This window comes from Artemia sp. Qi Xiang Cuo, chromosome 16 (assembly GCF_049724085.1).
Source record: "Artemia sp. Qi Xiang Cuo chromosome 16, ASM4972408v1, whole genome shotgun sequence".
NCBI lineage: Eukaryota > Metazoa > Arthropoda > Branchiopoda > Anostraca > Artemiidae > Artemia > Artemia sp. Qi Xiang Cuo.
Window position 1 is genome coordinate 6,401,873 of NC_142809.1, and position 18,109 is coordinate 6,419,981.

Below are 18,109 nucleotides of genomic sequence, written 5' to 3' on the forward strand. Positions count from 1 at the left end.
ATTATTTATATCCCGCAAAATACAATGGAAAAACTTTGGAGTATAAAAAAAACCCATAAACTTACGATTCTATAATGCAACACAAACAAATTAACTCAATTCAAAAAATGGCCAAAGAGGGTCAAATACACCAATCTTTTGCTGAGTTTTAAACAGAGATCTGCAGATATGTGTTTCAGTCGCGAGGGCACATCAAGAATGTCAAATTTAGAAACGATTCTATGGTTCCGGTACCACTGATGCAAAAGCAGCAGATATTTACAGTACTAAAAATATCATGAGCGTATTTTCTTCGTATCCTTCTTGCGAAGGAGGAAAGCAAAACTGGAAAGATAAAAAACAGCAGGGGCACAAAAACTAGAATAAAGACGGCAAAGTCCCATGATTGGGTGAAATTTTTCCGTAACCAACCCGCATACTTTTTAGCACGCTGCACGTAATAGCAGAGCAAGTAGACGAAAGTGACGAGGAAAAAAGGCCTAACCATTTAATACTTGCTGAACATGGTGTAGTTGAAGAACTCAAGCAAAGAGGTGATGCTGGTGGGGGACTCCCAAAATACAAAAACTCACATTTGGCAGCATTAACTGAAAGGCCTACTACGGACAGTGCGGCTGAAAGCAGGTCAAAGTTGTCAATTAGACTTTGTTTTGCCCGGCTAAGAAGCAGAGCATCATCAGCATAAGCAACGTCACTAATGCATAAGCTATCATTGTAAAAACTGATGGTAGAAGACGTCGGAGACACGAAGCTACTTTTTAGCACGCTGCACGTAATAGCACAGCAAGTAGACGAAAGTGACGAGGAAAAAAATAGGCCTAACCATTTAATACTTACTGAACATGGTGTAGTTGAAGAACTCAAGCAAAGAGGCGATGCTGGTGGGGGACTCCCAAAATACAAAAACTCACATTTGGCAGCATTAACTGAAAGGCCTACTACGGACAGTGCGGCTGAAAGCAGGTCAAAGTTGTCAATTAGACTTTGTTTTGCCCGGCTAAGAAGCAGAACATCATCAGCATAAGCAACGTCACTAATGCATAATCTATCATTGTGAAAACTGATGGTAGAAGACGTCGAAGACACGAAGCTAAAACACACTTAAATATAATCGGAGTTAACAGAGCACCTTGCCAAACCCATTTTTTAACAGGAATATGCTCTTCTACAGTATCATTCCACTTTACCCTAACTGAAGAATTAGCATACCAATACTTAAGGACGGAAACAACAGAAAGATTGACGCCAGACGCTGCTAGAGAAAACAAAGCATTTGAATGAATATATCAACGGCCAAACAATACAGGGTTTTTTTTAGCAACAGCTTGTTTCATTAGCCGGTCCACAATATGGTGAGCTTGACCGCGACTCATACCTTTTCTAAAACCGAACTGGAAGGGCGTAAAATCGCACTTGGAGTTAGTGGCCGGTAGCAGCACATATTCAAATAGCTTACTAATAAAACAAGACACAGTGATAGGTCGGTAATTAGAGCAAGCACTGGGGTCCTTACCCCTCTTAACAATGGAAGATATACAGTCAGACACAAAACTTTCTTGCACAATGGACTGTGCCAAGCACATATGAAACAATAACTGCAAATGCTTCAGTAGTTCAGGACAATCATAATAAAAAAAATTGAAGCAAAGACCATCACTATCGAGAGACTCAGACTTATTCACTTGCTTGAGAGCTCGGAGTATAACACCAGATTCCACCGATAGCATTTGAGATTGGTTGATACGAACTGGAAGGATTGAGTTGACAAGCTTTGTAAAATGACTTTGGAGATTAGCATTAAATGAAAGCAAAATATTTTTATGTTTGGAGACGAAATCACATAGCCGAAGAGAGGAATCAATTGAAGATGAACACTTTACACTGTTTATAACACGATCCCAGGATTTCTTGTCGCAGGGACCATCCCAGGAATTTAGTCTCGCTCTACGCAGGGAATACTTGTACTCTCGTTTGATTTTCTGCTTTATTTGATGGACTGAACCAGAGGGAGGACGATCACAGGCTATCCACATGCGGAGCCAGAACTTAGCTATTTGTTTAGTCATCTTCACTTTAGGATCAGCATTCCATAAGGGATTGTGAGTACCCGTTCGCACGCGCTCAGAGTGAACAGCTTTTTTAGCGACAGACTTGAGACAGAACACTATTTGCTGATAAAAGCAATTGATATTTATCCACGTTGAAATTGTATATACAGATGTTTGCAATTAGTGGAATGGCACTTTAATAGTAGATAATAACTGGGACAATGTCAATACATTAAGAGGAACATCGGCATTTTTCCAATTTATCTTTGATAACCACTTGGGAGAGTTTTGTCGCACAGATCGAGCCATAGAGCAAGATAGTTGCCATGTGATTGGTAAATGGCCGTCGTCGATTTTGGAGTCGTCCACATTAATGATTGATGAAAGCAGAATTGAATCTGACACAATTACATGATCAAGATTGGAAGTGAGACCACCACGATTGTAAATATAAGTAAATAGAAGATCTTTATCAGCCAGATGGAATCCTCCGGGCAGTGAATCGAGAAAAATTTCAGATCGCTCAGAATTAGATAATAACTCAGTATTCATGTCGCCGGCGAGAACCCATTTGGTATTTTGTTTTGCAAGGTCGATAAGTAGTATTCGTAAGTGATTACAAGCTTGTGAAGAAAGAGACAGTGACTGCAGAGTTTCTCTATTACAGGGGAAATAAACGTTTATAAATGCAGTATCACCACATTCTATCGCTAAGATGTTAGCCTCACTTTGCAATAATATCGGCTGAGTGTTCTGTCTCAAAATAGAGGGGCAGACCTCCTGATGGTCTACCACGGGTTTTCTGGACGGCTCTTAAGAAGGTAAAATGGGTCCGAAAACGCTTTAGGCTATCAACATTAACATTAGAGAGATAGTGCTCCTGTAAAAACACAATATCATTGTCAAGCAGCTCATTAATCAGTAGATAACTGTCTTTCATACCATTAATTTTAAGGGACAAAAAGCTAAACTGAGTTTGAGCATTTATTTATTAGCGTTATAGAGAGCCAATCGGAGAATTTTGATTTCAGACTGAAAATTACGTGTTCCATGGTACAATTTGCATATTTTGAAAACCGTTTTGCAACGGTTTTCCTTGGAATTCACATGAGGGCTAGAACATCTGGAACACTTAAGATGTTCTGGTGAGCAGGGACAAGCTCCAATCAGGTGACCAGTACTTTGACAGCGAAAGAATCGACGCAGAATCGATTGAAAGGGCTTATCGCGGAAAATTTCGTATCCAATGCGGATTTCCAACTCCAGGACCACGTTCAGAGCGGCTTTGTCGATAAACTCGAGGCGAAAAGTGCGTGAATGACCGATTTGATTAGCACTGACAAGTCCATCCACTGAGGCCTCTACATCAGCTCTTGAATAGTATTGGGGGAGGGTGACGATGACTGGTCTTCGCCACTGAAATTGGGGGGGGGGAACCTCTAATGCCACCAGAGTAATCTGGCGGTACCCCAAAGCCAGTGTAACTTCTAAGCGCCACGTATTTCTGCTTTTCCCGTCTCTGGCTGTTTAAACAACCGTCATAGTTCTTTGACGATTACGCTTTCCAAATAGTTTTAGTTTGCCAAACTCTTTGGCCTCAGGTACCATAAATATCGAACTCCCCAATTAGCCGTCAGGGATAGATCTCGGGCTTAATTTTCAATTCCTTTTATATACCATGCTAATCTAATCTCAGTCTCGCCGTAGGTTCCCGACCCTACATCGGCCAAGTAAAATAATACAAAGATATGAAGAAAGATTTCTAATCTGTATTCAGAACACCATATATCAGACTCAAAAACGGAATAAAGACAAAACATTATTACGATAAATAAAACACTTTTAGAGGCGCCCTGGTGCGCACAACTCTGACCCAACGTAATGAATAGCCGAATTAAACTAATTTTCCCGCACCCTTTGAAGCTTTTTAAGCTGTTTGAGTCATCGCTCACCTGGCTTTTTCAGACACTACCTAATTAATGGATTCTTCAGACTTATCGTAATAAAAGCTTTCCCGGGATTTAGATATTAAACATAAATGAAGTTAAATTTATAAAAAGAATATTTTTCTGAAACAAAAGGGGTCAAAGGTCCCAACATATAGTTATCGGGCATTGCACGGACAACTGCTAGAGGTTTTATCAATCACTTTGGTTTCAATGTTTGGAATGGACCTAGTAACATCTGAGGCCAGCGTGTCGGCTGAGTGCTTATCGCGTGTCATCACAACCCAGCATTTGCTTTGTGGCTTGGATTTCAAAGTCACAATCTCGTCATGACCATACAGCGTTTCGAGCTTCTTCATGCGTAGGAAAGGGTCTCTGAGCTCCGGGGGTGGGTTCCTTACACGGTTTTTCCGTATTTGGAATAGGAGATCCAAGCTTAAGACTTTCCGCAATAATCTTAGATGCAATGTCACGCAGCTGTCCAAGACAAGAGTTCACCTTGGCACTGAGGGTACTGAAGGCATTGACAGGGATCATTGGCATTTCGCTAGGACATTTGATAACAAAGTCCAGAAGCTTTTGTTCTGGGAATCGCACTTTACAAGCGAAGAAATAATGTGCGAAGCACAGTTCAATGCAGCATTTACTCCAACGCGCTCCGAAGGGACTTCATTAGGAAAGAGCTTTAAAAAAAAAGCAGTTTACGGGGTCTCAGAAAGAGAAGAAGACTCGAAGCAATCGACCATGTACTCTTTTATCATATCAGGCGAAACTCCTTTAGCAAGATTTTCCTACACAAAGCGCATGATAGGATTGTAGAACAGTTCATCTTTGCACGAATTACCAGTTCCTATTTAAAAAGTCCAGTGCCGTAAAGTCGATCAATGATCAAACACTTAATCCAAAAGAGGTCCGGACAGGCGACAGGTAGCAGCAATTATTCAAATCACGGGAAGGGCAAATAAATCACAGGCATTTGCAAACAACTCTCTCCTAATTATATTCGCAGTGCTTGATCCTGACCTATATCATATAGGTCACTAATATATGTCAGTACAATCCCAAGCCAATTGTAGGGAAATACTAATAGATTACTGAGTTAATTACGGAATAAAGGTCCATATTCTACTGAGATGATTCTGAAAATTCCCAACTCCTGTAATGGTTTCAATAACCATTCCCATTTCCAACCTTTTAGGTCCTTTTAAGACATTTTCTCGGTCATCTGAGAATTTGGCAGGTTGGGGAATCAGGCCTAGCCATTCTAGTAAGATGATTTTGAAAATCCTCAATTTCTGTAATATCTTCAATAATCATTCCCATTTCTAACCTTTGAAGTCCTTTTCCAAGGTCGTCTGAGATTTTTGGCAAATCGGGGAGTCAGGTCTTCCAATTCTAGTGAGATGACTCTGATTCTTCCCAATGCCTGTAATACCGTCAATAAACGTTCGTATTTTATACCTTTTACGTCCTTTCATTGGCACCACTTCTACTACTACTAACAACTCACCGCAGCACCATGCCGCCTGAGGCCAACACAGCTACGCACGCCAACAGAGATTACTAATTTTCATTGGTAATCCGAAATTTTTGGCAAATTGGGGAAATTCTTGCAAAGACTTTAATAACCATTCGTATTTCAAACCTTTTAAGTCCTTTTAAAAGCTTTCCCTTGGTCATCTGAAATTTTTAGCAAATTGGGGAATCAGGTCTTGCGATTCTAGTGAGCTGATTCTGAACACTCCAAATTCCTTTAATGGTTTCAATAACCAATTACATTTCCAACCTTTTAAGACCTTTTCCTCGGTCATTGGAGATTGTTGCCGAATTGGGGAGTCAGGTCTTCCAGTTCCAGTGAGATGATTCTGAAAATTCCTAATTCCAGTAATGTCATCAATAGCCAATCACATTCCCTACATTTTAAGTCCTTTCAAGAGCTTTTCCTCGGTCATCTGAAATTTTTGGCAAATTGGGGAATCAGCTCTTTAAATTCTAGTGAGTTGATTCTGAAAATTCCCAGTTCCTGTAATGGCTGCAATAACTATTCGCATTTCAAGCAGTGGCGTAATTTCGTCAAAGTCCTGGAGGGGGTGCGGGACGCAGAGTCGGAGCCAATTTTTTCAAATCAAGTGAAAATGACAGTGAAAACTGAAAAATTAGCCATGCAGTCATGCTTTACCATAAAGGTAAAGATAAACTAAAGAAAACTGACCCGTTCCTGTGGATGCTTGAATTATGCAGGCTTATCTTAGTTTTGATATAATTTTGAAGAAACTAAATTTCAGCTGGGGGGAGGGGCATGTCTGGGAGTGGCAGTTGCCCCTCCCCCTGTTCAGTAGCAAATTACGCTCCTCATTCCACGTTCTTTTAAGACCGTTTCCTCGGTCATCTGAATTTTTTTGCAAATTGAGGAATCAGCTCTTCCACTTTCCGATGTTAAATATTTATTGAGTCTTAGTAGACTACAAGTCAAACTAATTTCATTTAAAATCAAGACATGCTCTTCGGTTCCAGTTGCCGGTAAACTACCAGGAAAATTCCCTTTTCTAGAGGGAACACATTCCCTCCCCCATGACCACCACTGCTTTGAAACACTTTAAGACAACGATAATTACAAAGGCTTGGAATAAGCGCCTTGGGACACAAATCAACAACTGTCATTCTTTACTGAAGGCCAAAAATAACCAAATTAATTGCAATAAACACTACTGAGCTCGGGCAAATTTTGTTGTTTATAAACCAATTCCAAACAATAGCCTGTACAATTTTTGTTCAGTGGCGTCGATTGGAGAGGTGGTGGCCCGTACCTCCTAGAATTTTTGCCCCTCCCCCTAAATTTTGAATAAAATATGCCTTTTCTGAAGTATTTTCATTGAAAAAAATGCCTCTTCTTGTTTTTTTTCAGTTATAAGATAGCCTACCAAAAACTACTTTTTTCAAAATATAGGGGGGGGGGGGAGGCTCTTCTGTCCCCAGCAATAGACCTCACTGATAGTTTGTACAATTTTTGTTCATACAATACCTCGGGGCAGACATAGAAGAATTGATGGTGGTCATGGCAGTGTATTCAGCTTGAAGCTCAATAAATCCTTTTTCCTCAGTTTGTGACGTTTCAATTGTAACCATCTGCGAATTAAACTCAGAAGAAAAAAATTTGAAGTATTCATCTGGAATCTGAAGTGAAGTTAAGTCCACCTCTGTATCTCCTGGGATAGATGACAGGATTTGATTCAAAACTTCAGCCGGGAACTTTAAATCCGTCGTGTTTCGATAGCCATGAATAATTTCACTAAAAAGAAACAATTATAAATGAATAAAATCAGATATCCCCGTTGTATTACCAATAAAACACTTATTTTTATATGATTTTGTAAATATTTTTTTTTGTATTGCGAATTAGACTTGAAATTGGCATACGTCAAAACATTATGGAGTTTTCAAAATTTGTAAGATAATTGGTGTTTGAGTTGCTAGATTTACAATTGAATCCGGATGAGTAGTTTATTTTCCAATGAACTATCTTACGCCGATGTGAGCTCTCTTGAGTATTAAAATTCGTGTGTGGTTGTTCGTTGAAATGTATATGTCTGGTGTTTTAAGCCTCATTTTCGTTTTTCTTTTAAACTTTTATTTTTGCATTCTCTGCAGAACTAACTAACTTAACTTATTTCACATGCTGACCAATGGTCTGCGCAGTGCAGGTATCAATCAACTGATTCTCTGCCTTCGGCCGGGAGTGTAATGTATGGTTGGGGGCAAATCATCCGACGCTTCCCATGTTTTCCCCCCATATTTCTCCGGGCATCCATTCAGAGCTGGGTCGACTCGGGCTGAAATTACAGTCAAACCGCAGACACCTGTTCTAAACCAAATAATCAGCGACACCCAAAATCAAGCCCCTGCCCTTACGGACACAGGATTGCGAGTCTAGCGGGCCAACCACTCGGCTAGTACGGACCATTCTCTACAGAGGGATAAATAAACTATAATTTAATGGATTAATTCCTCTTTTCTTGGTTATTGTTGCAATCCATAACTAAATGAAATCAGTAGGTGGTTTCAAAAATACACCAGAAACCCCCTCCCCCCCCCCCACGAAACGATACCACTTTTTTCCTTGAATATCAGTGATGAACCACCAAGACTGATGGAGATGAGTACTGCAGCAAGGAAATTGAAAAATGGTAAATCGCCAGGTGAAGACCGAATAACAGCAGACATGATTAAGCCATCATCTTTGCTGTCATCCCAGGACAAATCTTATACTGGGTCAAGTTCTTGGCCCAGTACTTGATCTACCAAAATCTGGAAGAATAGAGAAGTACCAGCTGAATGGAAGATAAGCTCACTGGTCAGACTTTTCAAAAGGGTTGATGCTACTGTTCCTGGAAACTGGCGAGGAATCAGCTTACTATCAGTGCCCGGGAAAGTGCTTTGTCATGTTATTTTGGAAAGGGTACAGACCGAACTAGATAAACACCTGAGAGGTGAACAATATGGGTTCCGTGCAGGACCTGTGCGGATCTTATTTTCTCTTTAAGCATGCTCACAGAGGAAAGTCAAGAGTGGCGGTCTGAATTATACATGGCTTTCATCGACTTTGAAAAGGCTTTCGTTTCGGTCGACCGCGAAACTTTGTGGCAAGTTCTGAACTATTACTGCTTTCCGGATAGACTAAATAAGATAATTATGTCATTGTACGAAGGGAGTGAATGCTGCATGAAGACGCCAGATGGCCAATCAAGATACTTTAGAATCTTATCTGGAGTTAAACAGGGATGTTTGTTGCTACCACTGCTCTTTATAATACCTATTGACTATATCCTTCGCAACACAACAACAGATGGCATTGAATTATCATCCGGTGTAACAGTCAGCGATTAAGATTTTGCTGATGACATAACATTGGTTTAGGGTTGCAAGCAACGTTTACAGTACTACATTCACAGGGTCAGTGTAAACGCCAGTCAGTTTCGTCTCAAAATAAATGAAGGAAAAACAAAACCATGGCAACATCCAATTCGCCCCTACATATCAAATGTGCTGGTGAGGAAATTGAACAAGTTATTGAGTTTAAGTATTTGGGTAGCATCATAGAGAATACTGGATCTACCACAAAAGAAGTCATGCGCTTATTCAACATTAACGTTTCACAGTCCTCTGGTATGCCGCTGAGACTTGGCACTTTAACGTGTGCAGCTTCAGGCGATTTGAATAATTCTTGGATTTCCAGATTCTTTAATTCGATTGAAGGCTGCGTTAGCTTGACCTATTCTAGTTATGAATTCTTTTGAATGGATTTTGACTCTGTAAGATTTAATGTATTGTACTAAACTTATAATATACGTAATTTATTGAAATATTATTTATGATTTTTAATTAAATTCATTTGTTTGTGGGTTCGCCAGTTCATATTAATAAATAGCAGAAAACCAGTTTTAAAGCTACTTAATAAAAAATAGCTTTCTTTCCAAATTATTCGGGGAGCAACTGCCTCACCCCTTGCCTTCTTTCTCAACGACTCCACAGTATATATCACTGTATATTCCCCTCAACGACACATATAGATTTTATATATATATATATATATATATATGTTGGCGTGTGTCTTGTATGCATTACTACAGTGTTCATCCGATCACCAAGAACCTTAAAGAATTTGCTGAGTAAACTCTTCTGAAGGTTTTAGGCATACATTTTTTTATCCCCCCCCTCCCTAGGCTATCTTAATACTTTTTGCGCTTACTGACATTAAAGGACCCTGAACAAAAATACTTAAAAATTACTATCGTTCAAATGTTACAAATACTGCATTAATACTTTGAAATTCTGTTATGGGTCGCATGATCAGCAACTCATTATAAATGCCCGACTCATAGATTACGAGAGTAACAAAGAGGAGGCATCCAAGAGAATAACGAGAATAAGGAGTAAAAAAGAATAAGGAGTAAATAAGGAGAGAATAAGGAGTAAAAAAGCGTTCGAAGAACTTCGTTCTTTTCCGGAAATTTATCTTGATGTATTGAAAAAAGCTAATAATCAAAGTGACATAAATAAGGACGGATCTGCCAGCAGCGCTTCTCCTGATGTGAGTGGACTTCGAGCTCAATTGGTAGCGTCTGAGCAGGAAATCGCTCAAATGAAAGAAAACATTAGGAAGGAAATTCAGCGCAAGGTAGAAGAAAAAACAAATGGACGACGGGTTGGTAACTTTCCGACGGAAATAATTGTCTCTGAAATCCGTTATGCAATCACTGTGGAATACACCCCCAAATTTTTGCTTCTGGAAAAATCTCTCAAAGGAGTCACGCATCAGATTGATTTACTTGAAGAAAAAGTTCATAGTTTAGAATATAAACTGGACGATTTCGAACAAGAGGGGAAACTGGACTCGTTTCTATTTCATGGTGTCAAGCAGCCCGCTACGGTCGACATAAACAGTACCATACGGAGTGTGATCCGCGAAAAAATGGGCCTAGTAAATATTGCCGATTCCGATATTATTAGTGTACATAGACTGAGCCTGAATAACAACCCTGCAAGTAGACCTGACAGAGTAGCGCCAGTTATAGTGAAGCTCCGTAACAAAGAGATTGCAAAGTCTATCTTCAATGCTAAGCCTAAACTTGCAAAAAACAGGATCTTTTTGAGTGAAAACCTTACGCGCAAGAAGCGTGATATTTTAAATGCGGCTAGAGATAAATTTGGGAACAAGTGTGTATGGTCCGACCAAGGTCGAATTTTCGTTCGTGAAACTAGCGATTCTTCATCCCGGAGGCTCTGGTCACTAGAAGAAATCTTCTGAAGCGTGTGTCATTTTTTGCATTTATTATTAGTTAGCATATCTTCATAAGTTTATTCCTGCTTGTAGTAATTTTAGTTACGTATCATTGGTTTTTCATTTATTTTTGCAGTTTAGCATTAGTTTTCCATTCATAGGTTTTGTCCTCCGTCAACCAGGGGCATATAATCATTTATTGTCAGTGAAGTTAAATAATGTTAATCGCTTCGTGTTTTAACCCTTCGCATTTGAAGTCGCTTGAAAATAATCCATTTCGTATTGATGACGCATTGTTATCTCGCGTGGCAAATGATCCAGCTGAAGTTAATGTTAGGCCGATGAGGCATAGTAGATATGTTGATATTATGAATAGTATGTAATTAATGTGATATGCTGATATTATGTAATTAATGTGACAAATATGGATTTATGTATTGGTCAGTGGAACTGTCATATCACGTCAAATTTTTCTTAAGTGTCGAACCTTCTTATTTCATGTTGTGGTAAAATTGATATGTTGGGTATATGCGAATCTTTTCTTACGCAGGATAGCTTTCTCCCATCATATACTTTTCCAGGGTACCAGCTGGTTTCAAAATCAAGAAATTCTATGATGCGGGGTGGACTTGCATTTATAATTAAGGATCAAATAAGATACATAGTAAACAAGGATTTAAATTGTTGGATTGAAGGTAAGATTGAAACTTTTTCTATTGAGATTGAAGTTTCGGAGAAGAAAAAGTTGTTAGTCTGTTTAGTATACCGGCCACCTAGTGCTAATCCGGAGGACTTTCTTTGTGATTTTGATAAGTTTATTTCGGATAGAGCGGCGTTGAAATTGGATCGGGTTTTTATTGGTGATTTTAATTTTAATCTTCTTAATTTAAGTAGTTCTAACCATGATTTTTTAAATCTTATGTTGTCGCACAATTTTTTTCCGGTAGCAGAAACACCGACACGGATTACTAGTCAGTCGGCTACCCTTATTGATAATATTTATTTATCGGCGAACCTTATACCGAAAAACTATTGCGACGTGATCATATGTCCAGGTTCTGATCATCTTCCTTTGGCGTGCGTAATTCGGGACACTGGAAAAAAGGTTTTTAAGATGGGGAAAACAACAGTTAGGGATCTTAAGCCTGAAAATATTTAACAGTTTCAAGAAGAGATAAGTATAGTTTCTTAGGACGAAATTATGAATAACAATGAAAACGCATCAGTGACGTTTGACAATTTTTTTAAAATATCGTCACCTATTTTTGATTAGTGTTTCCCTGTGAAGGTTGTTCGTAAAAAGAAAAATATCCCAAGGAAACTGTGGGTGACAAATAAAATTTTGGTAAAAATTAGTGAACGGAACAGACTTTATCGGTTGTGCCTGTATTCTCCAACACAACAAAACCTTGAAGAATCTAGGAAAATTCGTAACAATGTGAATTCCCTGAGAAGGTCATCAATGAAACATTATTATTCAGAGACGTTTCGTGATAAAAACGGTGAAGTTAAGTGAACTTGGTAAGTGATATATGAGGCACAACCTGGTAATAACTCTACAGAACCAGTGGATGAACTTGTAGTCAGTGAAAAACAAGTTAAAGGTAAGAAAGGTGTTAGTGATGAGTTTTGTAAATATTTTTCAAATGTTGGAATTGATCTTAAAAATGATGTTGCCGACCATGGGTATAAAAATGAGCTGTTTATTGATGATCGTTCCATGAAATTCGTTTAGTGCACTCAGTCTGACCTCGAGGACGCACTGAAAACAAAAAAATCGAATTCAGCAGGAATTGACGGTCTTAGCCTTAAGGCATTTAAGGCTGTTGCCGCTTACCTTTTGCCTTGTCTTCTGTACTTGGTGAACCTATCTATGGAAAAAGGTCAGTTCCCAGATGCTTTAAAACAAGCAAACATTATACCTTTACATAAAGGTGGTGACAAAAGAGAAATGTCCAGCTGGAGACCTATATCGATTCTGCCACTTTTTTCAAAAATATTTGAAAAGGTTGTTCATAAGAAACTATATTCCTGCCTTAATCCTCTTGGGTTTTTATGTGACACACAACTTGGAATCCGAAAATATCATTCTACTAGTCACGCATTGCACCACCTTCTTGATGTTTTAAACAATGTATTCGAGACTCCTTTGACTCCTTTAACTATTTTTATTGATTTTAAAAAAGCTTTCCGTACTGTTGATTTTGGGCTGTTGTTAGATAAAATGTCACATTTAAGCATAAAGGGAAAGTCGATTGATTGTTTTCGTTCGTATCTGTATGGTAGATCAATGCGTCAAGTAGTGGGGGATATTGTCAGCCCACCTCGTCCTGTACTATGTGGAGTATTCTGTCTTGTGTAAGGATTGGTTTGCGGTTCCCATGAGGTTTATTTCATATTTATTTATGTGATTGCAATATTGTTTTTATTTTTTTTCCATTGTATATATGATTAAGTTTTTTTTTCAATATATATATGATTAAATAGAATAGTGAGTCCTACCACAAAAAAATCTGTATAGATTTTTACGTGGCAGGTCTGTTTGATATTATTTTTTTTTGTGAATATTGGTATTTAATAAAAATTAATTTTTCTCTCCCTCAAAATTAAAAAAAAAACAATCGTTATACTATATGCGGGCAAAACTTTTCCAGTGATATTTTTTTCGCGGAGAGTAGGAATTCTCGATGAAGGGAACTTTTACACAGGGGGGGGGGGGATTTTCGTTGAATTTAGGAGGAAGGTTAGACAAAAATATAAATATATATTTTAAAAAACCTTCACAAAAAAATTATACATAAAAAAAAACAGAATAATCGTAGAAATTCCGAGATTTCTTAGAACTCCCTCCTCGGATCCTGCATTTGTGCCACATGTACCTATGCATCTCAACAGGCATAGTTGTTCAACGATAATTGTTCCAATTTTTTTTTTTTTTTTTTTAAGCCTCCCTTTTCAAAACAGTTAAAAGTTTTGTCCTCAGTTTTTCCAGAGAGAAATCCTTTGAGCCAACGTTGGATGGTTGACTCAATAGCCCCCTTGTTCAGGCATGTGCCTTTCTAGTGCATTTCCCCCATACAAAATAGAAGAAGTCACGTCTGATGTACCTTCATGCAGTTATTTTGGTGACTGTGTAATAGTGATTTTACAGTTTATTGAGCTTTTGATTATAACTTAGATTGTTATGTGTCGTTTACTTCAAAAGTTTTGTTTTTATCTCGCACTTTTGGCATAATGGGGATTCGGCCTTCCCTATTCGGGAAAGATGTTTTCCAAAACTTCCAATTCCTGTTATGGCTTCAAAAACCATTCTTGTCTCAGACCTTTCCATTCGTAGAAAATTTAGTCAGGGTGAGATTAAACTTCGGGAGTAATTCCTCCGTTTCCTTACATTCCACCTTCCTATGCCAACTTTGTTCTGCTCTGTCATTGCTCCAACTCCTCACCGCCGCCTTGCAGCATATTGGGATGAAAGGTTCTGGACCATAGCGTCTCAATGATGCCCCAGCCTTAGCTGCTTTATCTGCCATCTCATTAATCTCTATTCCAGAGTGCTCTAAAACCCACGTCACGGTAATTTGGATGCCAAGCTACTCAGGGGTTAGTATCATCCCGATTCTCTCTTTTGTCAGCTCTTAACATCCTGAAGAGCCTTTAGGCATCCTTGGTTGTCAGTTAAGATACGTTTGTCGTTTCCTGTGCTTCCCATTTGCGACAGCCTTTCAGCCACCCGTTCTATTCCGAACATTTCAGCCTGAAAAACTGTAGCAAAATTTCCCAGGTGATAACTAATTACCCCCTTTTCCACATCAGGAGCATTCTGGTATATTACTACTCCAACCCCCTGTTTTGCATCAAACCACAAACCATCAGTATAACAGATTATTGTGTTGCTTCGGTGGAGCAGCTCTATCTCCTGTTCCACTTCCTTTCTATCTTTCATGACAATCTGGAACTGCCTCTCCCTTTTAACTGTTGGGATAATATTACCCTCAGGCATCCGTAGCTCCCCACACTGAAGTAATGAGCTGTAGATGTTAACATAAGCTTTTACTTTTCCCATTTCGTATCTGGTGTCTTTGGGTCTATTGACTGGTGGTTAAGATCCAGCTTTTCTTGGGGTGGTAATAGTGAAGAAAATATTATTTTTAGCCCTTTTAAGGAACTTTCCCCCTTTTTTGGTCTTATTTAAGAATTATCAATTTTCCCCCTTTTTTGGTCTTATTTATGAATGTTCAACGTTGAGGACACATTAGAACGAACTCTAGGATTTCTATACTAAATTCATAGATCGTCACATCATATTGTTCAAGAGCTCAAAATGAAAAGCAAAAGCGGTACGAGAGAGGCAACTGTCCGAGCAGCACTACTGTATGCTTGCGAGACATGGCCGATCAAGGCTGAAGACGCGAGAACTTTGGACGTGTTCGACCACCGCTGCCTTCGTTACATCCTCCGCATTAAGAGATGGGAAAGAATTTCCAATAGCGAAGAAAGGAGTCGCTGTGGCTAATCAGAAGAGCTATCGCTTATCGTTAAAAGACGTCGCCTAAGACTCCTCAGCCACACATTGCGCCGTCCCGAAGGCACGATATGTCGAGACGTCCCTATCTGCGAACCAGCCCACTCCTGGAAACGTAAACCAGGAGGACAAAAGAAAAACCTGTGGCAAAATTTCAAGGAGGACCTGGAACTGTGGGGAGGATTCAGAATACACGGTCGGAGATGGGACAAAGACTGGCTGAAGATCACCGGAGAAGATGCAGCCGACAGGTCCAAGTGGTTGTCGGAAGTCATCCCAAGATCCTTTGATGCCGGGCAGGACAGTTCATCATCTGGTCCCCGCCGAAAGTAAAAGTAAAGTAAGGAGGTAAAAGAAAAATTTGAAGAGGTGGTAAATAAATCAAACAAAGCACCGTACTAGTCTAATCGTTATAAATATTTTGTACTATTACTGTTTTTTCCGATGAATTTTCGTGAAGAAGGTGAAAAACAAAATTCTGCATTAGACAACAATGAATTGGTAAGGACATTTATTCGTAGAACGTATAGCCTCTTGTCACATCAAATGTGTCTTATAGACAGTGTGCTGGTAAGCAGAAATCTATCGAGCCTATCTTTATTAGCCTCTCAGACACTGAACGCTCAGCTATTATGAAAGAATGTGGAAAGCTGAAAAAAACGGGTTTCAATGTGTCAACAGACTTGCCAGCTGAGCTCGGTAAATGAAGAAAAGAATTACTAGCGCTCGGGTACAAGCTGAAAAGTTCTAAATCGGCAGCAGAAAAGGTTGCAGAAACTCGTGTTGTCCAGCGAAGAATAAGACTGTGGTTAGAGGTCAAAAAGTCGCGAAATTTACAATGGACTGAATCTCCAGACGACTGCTTTGATCCACTAAAGTTCGCAGTACCCGCCGAACCTGACGATACCGACTTTGATGCTTGAAATGCTATTAGTGTGATTTGTTTGTTGTTGTCTGATAGCTCCGCCTGCTGTAGTCGAAGAGATGAAGGAAAAATATGATAAAATTAGTTAAGATTTTTTATTTTTATTTTTTTTTATTATTATTATTATTATTTGTTATTGGGGCTACAGCAGCGGAAACGGAAAAGATTGTCATTGATGAATTAGTTCTTTTTTGCCGCTTGCCGAAATGAGTGATTTTTTTTCCAGAAATGTTTCATTTTCCATTTTTCTGTATTTCTTGTGGTAGTCCATGTTTGTTTACATCAGTTTTTTGTTGCAGTTTCAATGAAGTTCATTCGGGTGTGTTCATTTCTCACGGCTCTTCGCTTTGCTCCAAGATGCGACCACATTCCCCAGAGAGTTTTGGGTAAGTTTTGAGTTCCTTGACTTCGTCCCCGAGGCCCACTACCTTGCCAGTAGCTCAAAAGTTAGAACAGTTAGAGAAGTCGTTCTTAAATTTGGAAGAAACTTTTGATAGTGTAATTAGTAATGAAAATAATTGTTATTTTTTTAGTGAAAATGAATTTCTTCGAAGTAAATATATTCAGTTAATGAGTATGCCCCAGGGATGCTCTGAATCTCAGCTCAGTATAGTTCAGCTCAACTGCCAAGGATTATGTTCGTCACTGACAGATGTAATGACCATGTGCCGACAAATACGACCTGACGTTCTTGGACTGTGTGAAACATTCCTGACGAGGCAGACTGACATACCGGTAGATATCCCCGGGTATACATCGAATTTTGTACACAGAAAAGAGTCAGCACGAGGAGGATTGGCAATCTACACAAAGAGCAAATACCCAGTCTGTGTTAATGGCAAACTTACTCAAAATATAGAAGGTATTTTTGAGTCACTTTTTCTTGATATGTCTCTTCCTTCGCAACAGAAGGTAATGGTTGGGGAAATTTACCGATCACCGCCAGGTTCTGTTTCTTTGCTTTTGTAATATTTGCTGAAAAAACTCCAAATGTTTGAAAAACAAAATTATGGTGTGGTCATCATGGGTGATTTCAACATCAACCTAGCCTATCCCCTAACTAATACCGCTAATGAACTTATTACTCTTATGTCTGGATCTAATCTTTACCCGTCGACAACTATCCCAACGAGAGTAACTGAGAGTACTCATTCACTAATAGACAATGTTTTCTCTACTCTACCTCCACTCTCGGCTTCAGTAATCATCAGTGACATGTCGGACCACTTCCCCTTATGTACCGTTTTCGAAAAATCAAAGGCAACAAGGTCATTTTCAAAAACTAGAGATGATATTCCGGTTGTATATCTTAGTGAAGAAAACTTGCGGTTACTTAACGAGGAATTGGAAAAAACGACCTGGGATAGCGTTATGGAGAAAGAAGATCTGAATGAAGGATTTGAAATTTTTCACAGTACATTTACAACACTATATGAGGCATGTTGTTTTAAAGAAAAAATAAAGAAACGCGGCAGAAAAAAGGCACCAATTTGCCCGTGGGTTACAGAAAGTTTACTCAGGTGCATCAATAAAAAGAATAATCTTTGGGCGGAATACCCTAATCTACCAAATGTAGCTAGCCTGCGGAGTTATGAAATTTATAAGAAATGCCTACGGCCAGTTCTCAGAAAAGCTAAAAGGGATTACTTTATCAAAGGCTAGCCGAAAGTGGGAAGGATGGAAGGAAAGCATGGAAGACAGTCAATTCAGTGTTACGACCGAATAACCAACAGCCTGAACTACCATCCAAAATTACGGTTGATGGAGAAACTTTGACTGAACCAGCACAAGTTGCAAAAGCTCTTTGTACCTTCTTCGCCAAAATTGGAGAAAAAACGGCTAACACAGTGCAACCCCCCCAGAAAGTCCTACAGGGACTTTTTGGGCCCA

At 39.1% G+C, this 18,109-nt stretch overlaps 1 protein-coding gene and 1 pseudogene across 1 annotated transcript in view; both read right to left on the bottom strand.

Moving 5' to 3' along the window:
* Window positions 1–18,109, bottom strand: part of LOC148942506 (uncharacterized) — a 103,467-nt gene that overhangs the window by 25,495 nt on the left and 59,863 nt on the right. The window contains exon 5 of the mRNA XM_089102289.1: window positions 7,017–7,283. Coding sequence (XP_088958415.1) covers window positions 7,017–7,283 — 267 coding nt within the window. The remainder of the gene's footprint in view (window positions 1–7,016; window positions 7,284–18,109) is intronic.
* Window positions 1,287–2,600, bottom strand: LOC148942507 (uncharacterized; annotated as a pseudogene).